This window comes from Trachemys scripta, chromosome 15 (genome assembly GCF_013100865.1).
Source record: "Trachemys scripta elegans isolate TJP31775 chromosome 15, CAS_Tse_1.0, whole genome shotgun sequence".
NCBI classification, from domain to species: Eukaryota; Metazoa; Chordata; order Testudines; family Emydidae; genus Trachemys; species Trachemys scripta.
The window spans coordinates 11,320,333-11,338,852 of NC_048312.1; the positions used below are offsets into that span (position 1 = coordinate 11,320,333).

The window sequence follows — 18,520 nt, forward strand, 5'->3', positions numbered from 1 at the left end:
CCAGGGCTCATGAAGTCAGACCCAGGCAGAAACCCCGTTCCTACACTCTGATTCGGAGAGCTCCAAGGCTCCTAATTGGGCCTGAGCCCTTATTTAAGCCAGAAGAGGCAAGAGGAAGTTGTGTGAACAACTGAGCTCCATCCTGCCACAGACTGGTGTTTTCCTGTTCCCGCCATCTGATACCATCACCCAATCCTGATCTCAGTAACTACCTGCTCCTGATACCTGTCTCTATATCCTGGCCTTCCGGTCAGATTCGGTCTGATTCCTGGTGTTAAAACCTGCTCTGATTCCTAGTAATTGGCTCCTGGATCCTTGGCCACCTATGCTCTGGCCCGGACACTTGCCCAAGGTTACACAGGAAACCTGTGGTACAGTTGGGTACTGAACCTAACTCCCTGAGTCTAAGTCCACTGCCTGAACCACAAGAGCATCCTCCTTGGAACTTACTGCATTAAAGCTGGATTCACCATCTTTGTGCTGGCCAGCAAAGGGATGTTTTGCCCTGGCCACCCCCCTCCCCATAAAGTCACGACTAATTCTTTCTCACTAGTCTTCCTCCCCCCCCCCCCTTGGCACAGGACTAGCCCAAGGATTCTGGGGCGGGTTAGTGAAATTCTCTGGAATACACCCCTGTCATTGATTTTACATACCAATCGCTTCGTGTGTGCATGCACAATTGATTGTTAGGTCCCCGTAGCCTCCAGCTACACAAGTGGATCCCAGCTGCTTGTTTCATTCAATCCCAGCAATTGGGTTTTATCGTTTTAGATCGTCACCGCTGCCTTTGCAAAAAAGAACTAGGGATTTCTCTCCCCCTCCCCCGAAAACTGAGATTTTCCTTTATATTCCTAGTTTCCCCCAAATAAGCAGAGTAGGATACAGCCATGGGTTTTTTAAGGCATAACCCCAGCTCGAGTAGCCAACTCTAGAAAATCTCACTGGTTACAACATGGGATCTTGAAACACATACGTCCGCTACACCGAGTTACCTTTCCACTCGAAAAAATCTGACGCCATGACGAGCTTTGTTATGCAGCCCTGCATTTTTCTGATTCCCATATTAGACGACAGCCACATGATTTCATTCAGAACAGTGAAAAAAATTCTCACACCTTGTTCCTCTTCCCTCTCTGCTAACAACTCTTGTTTGTTCACATTGCGAGGCTCAGGGGTATATTTTCAGTTCAGCCATCTGCACCCATCTCTTGTTACTGTTAATGGAGTTATAAAACAAAACCGAATTTGGTATTATAGGGTGCCTACCATACACGAGACACTCTACCAAGTAACACTTAATTGTGCACTTTGTCACAGTGAACATGTCATGCAGCAACCATTTTATGCGAACAACAAATAGTCACAGCTTTGACAGCGAGGGAGAAGGGTGGGACAGCCCCTACCACTGCTAGCAAAACTTTGGCCATAAGTGGGTCTCGGCTGAGAAGGGGAACTTGCCCAGGGCTTTCCCTTCACTGGCTGCTTTCCCCTGTCGAGGCGTACAGGGCAAGCCAACCGGTGTACCATACACTCTGCTTGGACAGAGCTACTGAGACTGGATGTCTCCTTCTTCCAGCAAGCAGATACTACAACTGCAGGGTAGAGGAGTATTGAAAAAGGCAAAGGAGATGCCCAGCACCCCTGGAATGGGGTGCAGTAATAGGGCCTCAATAGCTTTTCACTTTTTGTTGCTGAGGCTGTAACCACCTTCATTAAAAAAATGCCAAGTATGTAATATCCTAAATCCATCTCTTTGGAGAGATCTTTGGCCAGAACGATCTTCTACTCTTTTTTCATGGCATTAAGAGAACTTTAATTTGCACCTGCACAGAAAGGCACCTTGATTAAATAGATCATCTGGAGAAACCATTTGGCAACCCCACCCCTCTCTTGTAATACACTGTGTATCATCACTGTGGAAGAGTCCCAGAGTTGTTGCCGGTGGAGTGGGGTGGTTTAGACCCCAGTAACACTGTGAGCCTGAGAATTAACAGCTGACCCACACCTACAAATTATGTGCAACTGACCAAAAAGAACATCTTTCCCCCCAAACGTAGCTCTGGTTCTGGTTCATGGATATGGTTGGCTGCCATATTCTGAACACAAGTATTGCCAATCCCAAACAATCAGGAAGTTGGCTTAAAAATAACAAATATCTTTATCTGCCTTCTGATTATTGAGCCAATCATGTTTCATGTTTTTCCACATCAGCACTGATGGCTAGAACCTGACTTTTCCTTTTTAAATGAAAGATGAAATTCTAAAATGATCACATGACTCTGGGAGCTGGGACTGCAAGAAAAAACAAACAAACACCAAATATCTTAACACTTGCAGTAAAAAAAGCAACAGAGGGTCTTGTGACACCTTTAAGACTAACAGAAGTATTGGAGCATAAGCTTTCGTGGGTGAATGCCCACTTCATCAGACACAAGACCTGATGAAGACCTTGCGTCTGATGAAGTGGGCATTCACCCACGAAAGCTTATGCTCCAATACTTCTGTTAGTCTTAAAGGTGTCACAAGACCCTCTGTTGCTTTTTACAGATTTAGACTAACACGGCTACCCCTCTGATACTTCAAGATAACAGTTGAAGTTGGTTGGTGATAGCAAGCTGTCCTGCATTGCACCTATCCTCAAGTCAAACCAACTACTCTGCTCATGCCCCACAAATGTTGAAACCATCATACTTCCACAGAGATTTTGTATAAGGCTTATTACACTTCACTAACTCTGACCAGCTACAGGGTTGCCCAAAGAGGTTTGTCATATGCTACCAACNGTCTTGTGTCTGATGAAGTGGGCATTCACCCACGAAAGCTTATGCTCCAATACTTCTGTTAGTCTTAAAGGTGCCACAGGACCCTCTGTTGCTTTTTACAGATTTAGACTAACACGGCTACCCCTCTGATACTTGCAATAAAAAAAAAAAAAAATCACCAGAGTTGGTGACACGGGAGAATTAGAACTCTATTGTGGTCTGGCTACAGTGCTTAAGCCAGATCCTCCACTGGTGTAAACCAACATAGCTACATTGACTTCAGTGGAGCTACACCAATTTATGCCACCTGAGGATATGGCCCATTATTTATCTTGTTCTTCAAGTAACAGTGTTACAAGTTATAAAAGGAAATATATTGTTAGAAAGTAGAAAGGGAACAGTGCATGCTGCATGGGCGGGTGGGTCCATTTTCATGGAAATTAACATGCCATTATGTGCACACAATCAATGGATCTTAACTTGGGTCCTTGTTAACAGTCTCATAAAACGTTCCCTAATTTTTTGTTCCATCTTCCAAAGAAGCCATATATGCACATGAGTGGCCAACCTTGCACCATTGCATTTTAATTGAAAGGGAGAGAGAACAGCTGCACTGTTTTGTAGAACATTTTTTTTTAATTAAAAGTTTTTGAAAACTTAATTTTCACAGATCGTCAACTAATTTCAAGATGGGTAAACACTAAGCATGTCATTTGGGTTTCATCAAAACACAGTGCTTGGGCAATAAACAGAACTGTTGGGCCATGCAATTCTGTCAGGGGGACTTTCATTGTTACAGGAACACTGTTTAGAACCATGAATCAAACTTTGGGCTTGTGTAGATGACCAGTTAGTGCATGGCAAGCCAGAGTGTAAATCTACAGAGTACCAGCACGCTGTGCTGTCCATGTAGACCCTGCTACTACAGGCCAAAACCTCCCTAACGCACTTTGATCTACTGGGGAGTAGGTCAGAGTGCACTAGGGGACTTTTAGTGCCCGGCAGCAGGGTTGACATGGACAGTTAGTCCGAGGCAAGCTAGTGCACTGTAGACTTACACCCCAGCTTGCCACACGCTCACTGTTCATCGAGATAAGCCTTCTGAATCATAGCAGACTTTCTCTCTGGATTTATACTGGTGTAACTGAGCACAGGATTCGGTCACCCTATGACAGTGTTTCTCAAAGCCAGTCTGCCGCTTATTCAGGGAAAGCCCCTGGCGGGCCGGGCTGGTTTGTTTACCTGCCGCGTCCGCAGGTTCGGCCGATCACGGTTCCCAGTGGCTGCGGTTCGCCACTCCAGGCCAATGGGGGCTGCGGGAAGCTGCGGCCAGCACATCCCTCGTCCCGCCCCATTTCCCGCAGCCCCCATTGGCCAGCAGCGGCGAACCGCGACCAGTGGGAGACGCGATCGGCCAAACCTGCAGACGTGGCAGGTAAACAAATGGCCTGGCCCGCCAGGGGCTTTCCCTGAACAAGCAGCGGACCAACTTCGAGAAACACTGGTCTATGTTATTTAAAATTGTAAATATATATTTATTTGTCTTCTTTGTGTTCCTAATAATTTATTAAAGCTATCAGAATTTTTTAAAATAATCAACCAACGTGCTTTTCACTATTTAACCTGCATCTTTCTATTCTGCACTTCACTCAGTTTGGATAACCTTGTTTCTAGTCTGTTTCATTTCCTCATTCTTATGCACTAATCTGACAGTGCAGCCTATAGCTCTCAAGTGTAGCAGGATCTGCTTTTCAATCTCCGTAAGGGACAGGAATGCTGTATCCCTCTGGGCCTCTTCCATGCTGATTGAGAGTAGTTTGGCAATGGGCCAGGCACCAGCTGAATTCTGAGATGCAGCAGGTGGGATTATGGCAGTCGAACCCCCTTCCTTTCACAATTCCTCTGGCCTCCAGGATACATCTGAAGAAGTGGGTTTTTTACCCACGAAAGCTTAGGCCCAAATAAATCTGTTAGTCTTTAAGGTGCCACCGGACACCTTGTTGTTTTTGTGGCTACAGGCTAACACGGCTACCCCCTGATACTTAACAGCCTTAACACTGACATTTGTGCCTTCATGTTTCCAGAATGGGCAGGAACCCTTTCTGAAGCTCACCCATTTGTATCTCTGTGAACCACGACAGATTTCAAAATTTCAGTGATTTGAAAACAATTACTTTTGAGGAAAAGGCCATGATGGTTTCTATTACTCGCACACAGCACTGTGCATTCTGAAATCAGAATAGGCTGCTAGACTGCAAATTACCAGTACTGTAACTGGCAAAGTGCAAGGCAGGGTCATGCAATATAATGGTATATTAGACTGACATGACAGGTCCTATTTTATTATAGGAAAATCTTACTTCAGTCACAGGGCAGGGTTTGAGAGAGATTGAAATTGCCCTGCCATTAATGTCTTTTAACTCATAGATCCTTGGCATTTAGAATACCACCAAAATGAATGCTAAGAGGTCGTCTATATATGCCTGCACTTATTCTAGTGCAGCCTTGTATGCAAATCTTCGATAGCACCACAAATGTTCGAGATGGAAGAAACCTATTGAACCATGCCATCCACCTCCTGGGGACCAGCGGAGGATTGTTTTTAGCTGCAGTGTCCAGTCTAGTTTTAAACAGCCCAAGCGACTAGGCTTCCCCCACGATTACACAGCCTAACACAGCTCAATATCAGGAAGATGTTCATAATATGCAGCCTAAATTTACCCTGGGTTTTGGAGCACTCCATCTCACAGTGGGACCTTAGCGTGTCTGAACACTCAGGGTAGATTTTCAAAGCCGCATGAGGAAACCGAATGCCCTACAGGGCAGACCCAATCCAAAAGGAATTGGACACCAAAGCCACAGACAGCTTTGTAAATCTTTGCCTCAGTTTCTCCCCTCGCCTCCCCAAAATTACATTACAAATAGAAAAATGCCTATGCTAAATATTGTTATGCTGCTCCAGTAGGTAACCACAGATGGTGAAATTCACCCCGTGCAGAGAGCCAGCACCAAGCACTATTCCCCACTCAACAACTGGGGTTACACTAGTCTTTGACACGGGGTGACTCTCCCCGGAAGTACTGAATAGACCTCAACATTTGTCCTTTCTTAGCACTGGTTGCTTGCTGACCTATGCCACAAGACATATACAAACAGCAGCTCCCCAAACTCTGAGTTAGCTACGTGTATTTCATGGAGGGGCAAAGGGGAAACTTAGATACTACAGTGATGACAGAGGAATTAAAAAAATAAATTAGAGCTATGGTAGCTAAATCAGAGACAGACAGGCAGAGATGCTTCAGAAACACATTTGACAACTTTGCTACAACAGCAAGCCTTTCTTATAAAGTAGCACTAGCTGGAAAAACTTCAACAGGCCACTTTTCAAAGGAAATACAGTTCCATCGAAAGTGAAATGCTTCATGAAATCAGCATGATTTTGGCCAATTTTTTTTCACAAAATTCTAATAATGCCAAAATGTCCCATTTTGATATTTTTATTTTGAAATGATTTTTCTTCTTCTAATTTTGTATTTTATATATTATAAAATAAAACACAAAACCAAGCATTTCAATCAATGCTAACAAGTTTTTCCCCAGAATTCTGAAGTTTTTGCATTTCATTCATATGAAAAACGAAGCCAGATTTCAAATTCCTTTATGAATTGTCATCCTCCGGCCAGCTCTACTTTTTAATGATCACAGTTAATTAGCACATAAGTGCTTCAATATCAACTTTTTAGGCCCTAAAGTCTCAATGTAAACACAATTAAGAAAAGTGGTTGTATTTATTCTCCTTTAGACTGAAAAGGTCTATAATCTTTATAATTAAACCAACTTTCAAGCATTGTAGTAATTTCCATGCATGTCTGAAATCATATTCTCCTAAGATCACAAGTACACAAATAACTAGAGATGACTGGGTAATAAATTACTGTCTGTAAAGAATACAAACTCCCTGTCTGTTAACAGCACACAGATTAGTTATCTGCCCAAAATCCAGACTGCTTCCTTTCTGACTCAAGGGCGGGGGGGGGAGGAGTGGGGCGGGGAATTATGTTTTCAACAGATGCTAGGTACTGTAAGGAGCTACTGCATGTCCTAGTCCAAGGGTTCTCAAACTGGGGGTTGGGACCCCTCAGGGGGTCGCAAAGTTATTACATGGGGGGGGTCATGAACTGTCAGCCTCTACCCCAAACCCCACTTTGCAGCCTCCATTTATAATGGTGTTAAATATATAAAAAAGTGTTTTTAATTTATAAGGAGGGGTTGTACTCAGAGTCTTGCTGTCTGAAAGGGGTCAGCAGTATAAAAGTTTGAGAACCACTGTCCTAGTCACACTTACCAAACCAGCTTTAACCAGCATATCCAAAGCAGAAAGCAATTTTACAGTCAGTGTTAGACAGCAGAAGCCACCTAGCTCACCCAATCCGTATCTTGCACGCTTCGAGAAGGAAAATAATCTCATTTGGTGGCAGAAAAATAACACGCCCTGTCCTCCACTTGCACCAGTTTTACACCGGCGCTACTCAATTGACTTCAGTGGAATTAAACCTGCATAACTGAATGAAGAATCAGGCCCAATATTTCCTCACTTTGGGAGAGCGGGATCCATTTCAGCCTTGGGCTGGTTTATAATTCAGATTTCTAAGAAGCTGAGGTGGCTTTAGCCAGAGAATTTGGGGTTCAAGTTAATACAACTGGCAGAGAATGGAGGTTTCTTTTTACCTCAAGTCAGAGCACTAAGGCTTTGGAAACTGTTTTTGTCTCTACCGAGCAGAGAAGCTGCTCACTGTGAAGTGTCTGCCTAAGATATTTATTACAGTGGACAGTAAACTGCTTGCCAAGAGGGCGGTATCTTCTCATATGGAGGCACAGTGCTTGAATGGTCCCTGAATCTGTTTGCTGCAGCTCATCTCTACAGCATGCCCAGAAAGACACATCACAGAGCACAGTCTTAGCTATTCAGTCTCAGAAGTCTAGACAATAGACTATGACATTTACTTCCAACACTCAGAGAAGTGACGTCACTCATTGGTAGGGAATAATAGACAAAAATTAGCCCTGTGCACCTCTCTTCCATGGCAGTACAAGCTATTGGTATAAAGAGAGTGACAAGCTTGAAACTAGAGAATCCACTGGGGAGAAAGTCACTTGCATGTAGTGTGAATTTACTGTCCACTGAAGCCTTCTGGTTAATCTCCTGATGCACTGTAAGCACTCCAAGCTTGCTACAGTATGGCCTGAAATCCTGGGCTGCCAAAGAAGCAACCAAGTACAACAGAGCAGTGGTGCACTGCAAGGTACAGTTTTCATTAAAAACTAAGGAGCTTCTCACTTGGGTTGAGGAAAAAAAAATATTTTATTTATTTTAATCATGGGATGTTTGGGATTCCTAAAAAGAAAATATTAAACAACCTAATAGGGTTTACAGGCCAGGCAGGGTGCGGGGCATGTAGTCATTTTAACAAGAGGCTCTAATGACAGAGCAAGTTATGTCTAGGACAGTGATACTCAGACCTCAATGATTCAGGACCCAAATTAGTGATCAACATTACCCAAAAGAGCCACCATAGTGTGAATTCATTGTTGCATTTACTATTTATTTATTTTTTCCTCACAGCAAAGTGACTGACCAAGTATTCTACAATTGGCTGATAACCTACTTAAAGCATCCTGATTGGTTAATTATTAAATCACCCAGCGGTTTAATATCATGTGCTGCAAAGAGCCGCAGGAGACAAAGCAAGCCTCAGTCTGAGTATCACTACTCTAGGAGCTTTGCAAGATCCAGGTCAGGGGGAAATTTGCAGTTTCTCCTACTGTCAAGTAAATGGCTCTCGAATGTCCCATTTGCACTACTCAGAAGTTGCTCAGAGGCAGCTGGCCTCTTGTTCAGACTGTTCCTCACCCAGGTCACTCTATATTTGACTGGATAATAGAAAAGGAAGAAGGCAACATTTGCTAGATTGAATCGAACAAGCAACACTGTTTAAATCTCATCTATAAAGCAGGAATTGTTGGTAGATTTCCATCAATTTACCCTTGCGAAAGTGACTTCGAGTACAACAAAAGCCAACAGCAGCAACAACAAAAAACCCTGCCATCTGATTTTCAGTTTAACAGAGGAATTTAGAAAGAACTTACCTCAGTGTGAACAGGTCCTCCGTTGAATTTTTATTAATAGACACAAGGAAAGTCAAAATATCACCTTGTTTGACAGTCTTTGGTATATATTGGATTGCGATATTGTTATCCAACCTCATTTCACTTAAGGAAGGGCCACTATATGTCTGGTAAAGGAAAACACTTCCAATTCTCTGCAAAGGAGGTACTGATTCATCAATATCGTTGCCTCCCAGTCTGATCCCATTACTTTTCCTTACGTCCTCCTTAGTGCACTCCCCGGTCTCGTCCCCCGGCTGGATGGTGTAGTAAAGTTCCACAGGGCTCCCTTCAGACTGATCCGTCGCTTTCTTGCGGCCGGCCACCACCGTGGGGGGGTTAAACCAGCTCGGCAGGAGTTCCAGCTCGGCCACGCACAATCCCAGATCCCCCTTCAGCCGGCAGCTGCCTCGGACTTCCCTCGTCTCGCGGAAGGCAAACACCCGCAGGCAAGGCAGCCTCTCCGTGGTACTGTAGTCATCCCAGTCCCTGCCCACAATGTAGAACAGGATCTGGACTTTGGGCTTGCTCAGGTAAATTTTGTCGCTCATGATGTAGGCTTTGAGTTTCCAATTAAAGGAAAACTTGTTGGTGGATCCAAATGGATTTGAAGACAACATTAGGTCCTGCGGCACTATTTGTTCAACAAAAAAGGGTCCATAGCTGGCATTTAATACAGGTGGCCTCTTGGATTTATAGATTAGGAAGGACTCCACCCGGGATTGCAAACTAGAGTTCCTCATGATATCCTGGTTGGCTTCCTTAAGAAAGAAGGAAACGTCCGCATTGTGGATATGATAGCTCACAGGCAGATAAGTTGGCAGCAAAGAAAATCTCTGTATACTCTCCAGGATGCCTCGACTCTCAGTCACTGTTGAAAGGAAAGGAGAGTTTAGAAGTTCAAAATGCTAGAGAAAATTTGGAAACATTCAGCATCAGGATGCGATCTGATGCAATCTGAGCCCATGTCACAACATGACTTGTGGAGTATTTGGAAAGCAAGTAAGTGACCTGCTTTCATTTTTGTTTCAGTGTTCTTGGCCAGCTCAATTATATCAGGCACATAGAAATATCTTAAAATTATTCCCCAAATTGTTGGCTAAAGAGTTAGTGGGACTATACAATAGCGATGCTTAGATATCCCGGCCAAGACTAGACCCTGTTATGCAAGGCATGGTACATACACATGGTAAGAGACAGTCCCTACAAGAGGTTACAGACTAAATAGTCAAGGCAAACAAAGAGGAAGCAAAACCAGAGAGATTAAGAGATTTTCCAAAGGTCAAACAGCATGCTAGAGGCAGAGGTGGGAATAGGCCAGGGTTCTGGAGACCCATCCAGTGTCCTGTCTACTGGATCACACGAGCTCTCTTACTTGTTACATACATGTACTTATTTTTAAATATTTGTGTGAATTTAGTCCAACCTGGCACCTCTGGGACTGAAGCCCTTTATTTATGCCTGCCGGATTAGCGTTTTGCCTCTAGTGCCCATCGCTGCAGAACCTAAGGATGGGAATTCTCAAAGCATTTTGCACTGGCTTAACTCTGCTCATCTAGGAGCCAGTGGGAGTATTACAAGCACTCTCACTACAAAGTGCCTTAAGGCTATCCTAAAGGGACCTTCCCTTGGGCATCATTAAGCCAAGGTCCTAGTATTGATAATGGCTACAGAAACTTTAGGCTCTAGGAAGCAGACGTGAATCCATCCTGGGCTGGTCGTGACCAATTTTATGGCCTATAAGGGTATGTTTATGTAGCATTTTGGAGCGAGACTCCCAGCCCAGGTTGACAGACTTGGGCTAGCAGGCTTGAGATAGCGATCTACAAAAAATAGCTCTACAAACAGCGCTTTGAAGTTGCAGCTTGGGCTGAGCTCATGCTCTGAAGNATTGGAGGGTGGCACACAGGGAATGGAGAAGGGTCAGGGCTCCTGGCGTATGCAATTTGCTCAGCCTACGGATGCAACAAAGTGTGTAACCCTTTAGTGAATTTAACCCTCATAATGCCCCTGGGAGGTAGGGGAGTGCAATTATATTCATTTTACAGACTAGGAGCAGAGACACTAAATGACATGCCCAAGGTGTCACAGGCAATCTGTGGCAAAGCAGGGAACTAAAGCTGGATCTTCAGAGGCCCAGGTTAGCGCCCTGACCACTCGGCCAGTCCTTCCTCCGCTACAGAGTTTGAGGTCAAAGTACTCAATAAATGTCAGCCATTATAATGGCTAAAAAGAGTGAGCACCCTAGAACTGTTCCCCTGAATGATACCATGAGAGGCAAAACAACCCAAACTCACAGGAATTTGAAAAACTTCACTGGCAAAATCCCACAGAGTGCACCGTGAAGATAAAAGTCTTTCTATAATGGTGCGGTCACATTCTTGTGTACTTTGCCGCCAGCAGAGTTTATGACATCCCTTTGTGCTGTTTATGTTTGCGTTAAAGGCCTGCATAATTAAACACTAAAAGGTTGAGAAAAGATCAGCACTGCTGATACAACCCGTGTAAACAGCATTGTGGCTTAGAGCCACCAGAAAGTCCCTGCAGATCACAGGCCTACTTTGACAAGGAAAGACGCTGGAATTCTGAATTGCCTCTCCAAACATCTCCTCACTGATGCCCTGAGGGGTTGGAAGACCTGGCAGCCTACCATTTCAACTATGCATTAAAAGTAGTACCCAGAACTCTGCTAGGCTAGCGACCCTGATTTCAAAGTTCTACAGCCCTGGCCCCCATAAAATGTAGCTATACTATTGTACTCTGTCGTGGTTTGGACCATTAGTATAGAATACCAGAGACATTTGTTTTTATACAGGGACACAGCAGTGCTGCTGTCCCCAATTCTTGGGGTGTCATAGTTTAAAAAGCCAGAAGAGGCCACTGTGGTCATCTATTCTGACCTTCTGCATACAACAGGTCATAGGACTTCCCTGAATTAATTCCTGTTTGAACTAGAGCATATCTTTGGAGGGGAGAGGGGGGAGATGGTAAGTTGTTCCAATGATTAATTATCCTGACTGTTAAAAATGTACACTTATTTCTAGTCTGATTTTGTCTAGTTTCAACTTCCATGTCTAGAATCAACTTCCATGAATGACCTTGAACAATGACTCTGCAGTCAGCGCACATGCCTATCGGTGCTGTAGCTGTCACACTAGTTAAAGAAGCATTTATAGGGGCTCCCAGTGACCAGTAGTGAGCACCAGAGTCTTTTGTATAAAGCATGTGGGTTGCTATGTATTTGACTCTGCAAGCATTCAAAATTCTCATGTCGGGTATCACCCAAAAATCATGAAATTTTAAAAAATAAATAAATCTAGAGTCTTTATTTGCCTTCAGGTTTTAATGGTTCACATTTTTAAGCTTTTCTCTATAACCTTGAGGGCTTGAAACTTACTCTTTTTTTTTTTAAACAGAGGAAGTTGAGATTCTCGTGTAATCACATGACTCCAGGACCTGGGAATTTAAAAAACCCAACACCAAATAGCACAAGACTTGTGATAAAAATCACAAGAGTTGGCAGCATTGCTCTCTGGGACTGATTCTCTTCCCACTTACACTAGTGTAAATCTAGAGTAACCTCCCTGAAGTCAATAGGCCTGAGTCTGATCTCTCTCACATTGATGCAACTCCACTGACTTTAATGGTGCCGCTTCCAGATTTACACTGGTGCAAGTGATATTATCATCTGGCCTAATGGAGTTCCAACCATTGTCAAACCACGCTATGTGAGAAGAATAATTCATGCTACATCCACAATGCAGAATCGCTACACAAAACTCACGTGCTCTTTAACCCTAGAGTGAAATTCACCCCCTAACACCATGCCTAAGCACTACTTATGTCCCACTTAAATCTCTCTTTTAGGGATTATGTGGTTCTTAAGCGGTTAGTAAGCTTTGGTGTGGCTTTCTGCACAGAGGTGAATATCACCCCTAGAGATACACTGTCATATTGTGGGGATGTATCTAGCAGGGACCAGCAGGAGTCAGTCCAGTGTCCGGTACTATTCCATTTTTTCATTAATGACTTGGATAATAGAGTAGAGAATATGCTTACAAAACGTGCAAATGACAGCAAGCTGGGAGGGGTTGCGAGCACTTTGGAAGATAGGATTGGAATTCAAAATGACCTTGGCAAATTGGAGAATTGGTCTGAATTCAACAAAATGAAATTCAATAAAGATAAGAGCAAAGTATTTAAGTTGGGAAGGAAAAATCAAATATACAACTTCAAAATGTAGAATAACTGGCTAGATGGTTATAAGTCAACAATGTGATGAAGTTGTGACAAGACTAATATCATTCTGGGGTGTATTAATAGAAGCTCTGTATGTTCGACACGGGAGATAATTGTACTGCTCTGTTCGGTACTGGAGAGGCCTCAGCTGGAGTACTGTGTCCAGTTCTGGACACCACACTTTAAGAAAGATGGGGACAAATCAGAGAGTCCAGAGAAGAGCAACAAAAATGATGAAAGATTAGAAAACCTGACCTATAAGGCAGGGCTGCCCCCGGGAGGAGGAGGGGGCAAGTGGGGCAATTTGCCCCAGGGGCCCCCACAAGAATATAGTATTCTATAGTATTGCACTTTTTTTATGGAAGGGGCCCCTGAAATTGCTTTACCCCAGGCCCCCTGAATCCTCTGGGCAGCCCTGCTATAAGGAAAGGTTAAAAAACAGGGCATGTTTAGTCTGAGAAAAGAATACTGCAGGGTGGGGGTGGGGGTAACCTGATAACAGTCTTTAAATGTGTTAAGGGCTGTTATAAAGAGGAACGTGATCAATTGTTCTCCGCTCCACTAAAGTTAGGACAAGAAGTAATGGGCTTAATCTGCAGCAAGGAGGATTTAGGTTAGAGATTAGGAAAAAATTCTAGTTAAACTCTGGAACAAGCTTCCAAGGGAGGTTGTGGAATCCCCATCACTGGACAGGTTTTTAAGAACAGGTTGGACAAACACCTGTCGGGGATGCTCTAGGTTTACTGGGTCCTGCCTAAGTGCAGGGGGCTGGATTTGATGATTTCTTGAGGTCTCTTTCAGCCCTATATTTCTATTATTCGATGATTGAGCCTCATAATCATTTACATTAAAACCCCCTTATAGCTCTCTGGCAATGAAAAGAGGCCTTACAGTGAATGTAAATAGAATTTACACTCATTTTAAAGCCCTTTTTACATTGCCAGAGCGGTATAAAGAGACTTTAGTGTAAATGACAATCAGGGCCTATAGCAGAGGTAGGCGACCTACGGGACGGGTGCCGACGGCGGCACGCGAGCTGATTTTCAGTGGCGCTCGCACTGCCCGGGTCCTGGCCACCGGTCCGGGGGGCTCTGCATTTTAATTTAATTTTCAGTGAAGCTCCTTAAACATTTTAAAAACCTTATTTACTTTACATACAACAATAGTTTAGTTATATAATATAGACTTATAGAGAGAGACCTTCTCAAAATGTTAAAGTGTATGACTGGCACGCGAAACCTTAAATGAGAGTGAATAAATGAAGACTCGGCACACCACTTCTGAAAGGTTGCCGACCCCTGACCTATAGTATTTACTTGCTGTTGCTTAACCCTACCTGATCCAAGAACTACATTAATGCCACTGAACAAATGTATGCTGTGTGCCATTGGGCACTAAGAGAACATTTTCAATGACACGGAGCTTCTCTTACTGCCAGATATCTATCTTAACTGTGCTGTCGAGCAATTACCTGAGGCAGGCTATCATATTAAGGAATAAGCTCTCCATCCTTTCTAGGAACTGTCAGTCCTGAAGAGCAAAGACACACACTGTTAAACAATAATACGAGTCACAAATACTGTCCAACTTTTCCTGTTTGAACATCTGACCTTCGTACTCAAGGACGCACACCCTAATTGGGCCATAAATTGCATATTCTTCTGAGGCAACCTCAGATCCTTATACTTATTCACAAGAGCAACAAGGGGTCAACATGGATGTCATTCAAAGAGAACCAATTTCCAAAGCTTTATTCCACAAATGCTTTATTACTCTTCACTTGGCTTGCAATCTGACCTAAATATTTATTGTCTGGACAAGTATTGAGTTGACCTGAACTGATGTTAGTTACTCTGAGCCACCAAAATACCAATTACATTCAGCAATTCGCTGCAAAAGGCTAAAACAGGCTCATTATCCTGAAGCCCCCGGGGAAGGAGTTATTAGTACCAAGAACACAGATTCCACATCTGAAATGTCCAACAGCTGCAACTTGGAAAACGCCTCCCAACATGAAAAACGAACAGGACACAAATGCAGTGGGAACGTTTTGCATTTTATTAAGAAAAGAATCGATATGGTGGTAGTATCATGGCAGTGAAATTATAGTTATGGCTGACGAGCATTTCCAGTCTAGATGCCGCAGAACCCACCTCCGCAGGGGTGCCCTCAGTACAATAGCTGTTAGCAACAGGGCCTGTGGGTGTGACGCTGTGTGGATCTGCCGGACACTGACCTGATGGTGGGCAACAGGAGGATCGCAAAGGCCAGGGAGGCTACTGAAGTCATGACTGTCTGATGTCACATCACATGTTATGAGAGAATCATAAAGAGACGGTCTTGTGGTTAAGGCACTGGCCTGGGACTCACGAGATCTGAGAGTTCATTTCCTGGTGCTGCCATAGATTCCTTGGGTAAGTTAGTTACTTAACCTCTCTGTGCCACCGCTCCCAATCTATAAAATGGGGATAATGCTTCCTTTCTCCCCACTTTTGTCTGTCTTGTCTGTTTAGATTGCAGGCACTTCAGAAAAGGGTTGTATCTTACTATGTGTTTGTGCAGCACCAAGCCTTGATCTCAGCTGAAGCCTCTAGGGCCTACTGTAATACAAACAAACCGTAATTAGTGAGAGAATCCTGTACATGCATATGAGATAATTTACCTGATTTTCTAGCAAGAGTGGACCATTCTAGATGACCACATTATGGGCTGTTACACAATAAAAAATGAGGAGAAGAGTCTAGTACATTATTATGTTTACACAGAAGAAACATAGTGGGTGGTAATAGATACCACTTTATCCTCACTAAATCAGGAGGGAGTATACTTTATGAGAGACAATATTTCCTGCATATATTGAAAGTAATGAACAAAATACTAGTTGGCCAATCCCCCAACATCCCTGTCAAGTAGGTAACATGATTTCTATTTTACTGATGAGGAAACTGAGGCAGAGATGTTAAGTGATTTGCATATAGTCACAGACAGAAGCACCGTGAGAGCTGGCATTAGAACTCAACAGTCCCTCGTCCTGCACTAGGATTGCTCAGTCCTGAGTGCATGTGTTCCTGGGTCAATGTGTGGACGGAAACTATACCTCCCTGTATATCTGTCTCACGCACACTCTTTCCGCAGCCTCAAGGGAATTTTGCACAGATCAGTGCACAGTTCTATTCTGACAGGAAATTGTGGGGATGCCATCTAAATAAAAGCGATATTCACATTTAGTGACTAGACAGCTGCAATATTTAGATCCAGAGTCTGAACACTCTAGTCCAGGAGTGTTTGGCGACAGGGCCTTGATTCAGGCCTGTCTCCGATGTACACACCTACCCAAAACGGAATCATTAAAACATGTTCCAGAGACCCCACCATGGGTTTTTCATAATTCCAGCGCTGTGAGCAGTGCTGGTGTCTGTCTTAATGAGCCTGGTTGCCAGTTTTACAGTGACTTCCCAGCAGGGAAGTGAAGGCTGTTGACATGGTTTGTGACACAGAAAGTGCTAATCAGCAGAAATAATCAGCCTGGGAGAAGCTGGCAACTATCACTGTAGTTTTAAAGCAGGTTTTATTCTTTATTAGAAGAAATTGTGTGGAAAAGATGTTGGTATTTTTCATGTTAATCCAAAGTTATAATTAACAAAAAGCATTTGCCTGATACATTATGGAGCTTGCCTCAACCCTGCTCTGAACGTCTCCAGATACTCATGAGTTCAATGGCTGAGCAGCACTTCCGTTTTCACAAAACAGGTCACCAGCCTAGCTTCTCGTTTCATCATTCATCATTTCCGTTATGTTTAATGGTATTTTATGATCTGTGTCCAGCAGCTGGGATCATGCACTTTCCAGCCTTGCCCGTGCACACCTAGGCAGGAGACGCCCTGCTGCAAGGAGCTGGGCTCGCTCTCTGCTCAGCCAATGTTGTACGGGGGGGCCGGCAGGGCTTGGGACTACACCTCTCACAGCACTGCCAATGCATGGGGAAAGGAGGAGGGGGCCCACAAGAGGGGAATGGGGGGGGGGAGTGCTCAGCCTTTGCAGAGTCTTCACTAGGAAAAAAAGGGTTTGTTCTGAACTCAAATGAGCTAACATGAGATTAAATCGTAGTGAGGACAAGGGCAGCTTGTAGCTTTAGCAGGTGGATTTAAGCTCTAGGATCCCCAACATTTGACTGGCTAATTCATGCAAAAACTACAAAAGCAAAGAGCCTCCCTAGGGAGAGGGGAAATTGCTGGGTGAGGAGAATAACTGGGAGCCAAGGGTGGGCGAATGATCAGCTGGGAGGTGTGAACTAGGGGGAAAGGAGTGTCAAATGGAAGAGGAAACGGGGCCGGGAACAGGAGGTTGTGTGAAAGGAGAGCTGGGGCAATACTTACCATTCTAGAATTCCTCTCCCCCACTACTGCCCCCCACATCAAAGAATGAAATTCAAGCCCTATTTAAAAAACAACAACAACGCAGAGATAAGTTTTGCCTGACAAGCTATGACACTTCACTGAGCACAACACCATCACATACCATCCTGTAAACAGCAGCAGTGCTAAAGGACCGGGGGTCCTATGATCCCTCTGCAGGCAGAGCTCCCACCAATGTCTGGGCTGGAATGGAGGGAGGTTGGGGGAGACCTTTACTTGCTGGTAATGAGATGAAGAGTAAATTGCAGTTTCCCTTCAAGTGGTAGCATAGACACTCCCCACCCCTGTCTTCATGTCTTTTAATCTTCATCTGTCTCTCTCCACTCACTGAGTGAACAAGCAAAGCTATTACAGACCCTTTGCCAGGTAATCCCCAATATGATCTCAGACAACATTACCTGGCTTTGCAGCCAAACTAGTTCCTATGCCTAAAAGCTAAGGGGAAGGTTTCACCGCTGTCCTGCCCTGATGAGAAATCTGTTCAGCAGCTCTACTCCTTAAACCCCCAGCCCATCAGACCGTTTTGGGTGCTCCTAACGTTTTGCTCGTTTTGCGCTCCTCCTAACAGCCTGACGAAGAACCATTCAACACAGCCAAGCACCGAGGATGCAACTTGGAGCGAGCACGTGAGTGAATGCTCAGAGTGTTCAATTTTTATTCCTCTCTCATTCCAATCACAACTCTCCTCCCCTCCCCTCCGCAGGCAGAATGTGGAACTTCATTATGTTATTTTATATTAAAGCTAGCAGAGTGTCTCACCTCATAATTTTTTAAAATTGTTTAGTTTAATGTCTAATTAGCTGAGGGATTAAAAATCTCTCTCCCCTTCCATAGGACAATGCTTTTTCAGAGGCTGTAAATCAGAGGCTATTTTGGCTAGAAGAGCAACAGCAATGAAAGAGGGGAAGGGGACAGACTATTAAAAACACCCGATGCAGC

General features: G+C 44.0%; 1 protein-coding gene across 1 annotated transcript in view; it reads right to left on the minus strand.

The window, feature by feature from the left end:
• TMEM132D (transmembrane protein 132D) overlaps positions 1-18,520 on the minus strand; it is a 418,546-nt gene that overhangs the window by 299,342 nt on the left and 100,684 nt on the right. The window contains exon 2 of the mRNA XM_034791463.1: positions 8,910-9,798. Within this exon, the coding sequence (XP_034647354.1) occupies positions 8,910-9,798 (889 nt within the window). The remainder of the gene's footprint in view (positions 1-8,909; positions 9,799-18,520) is intronic.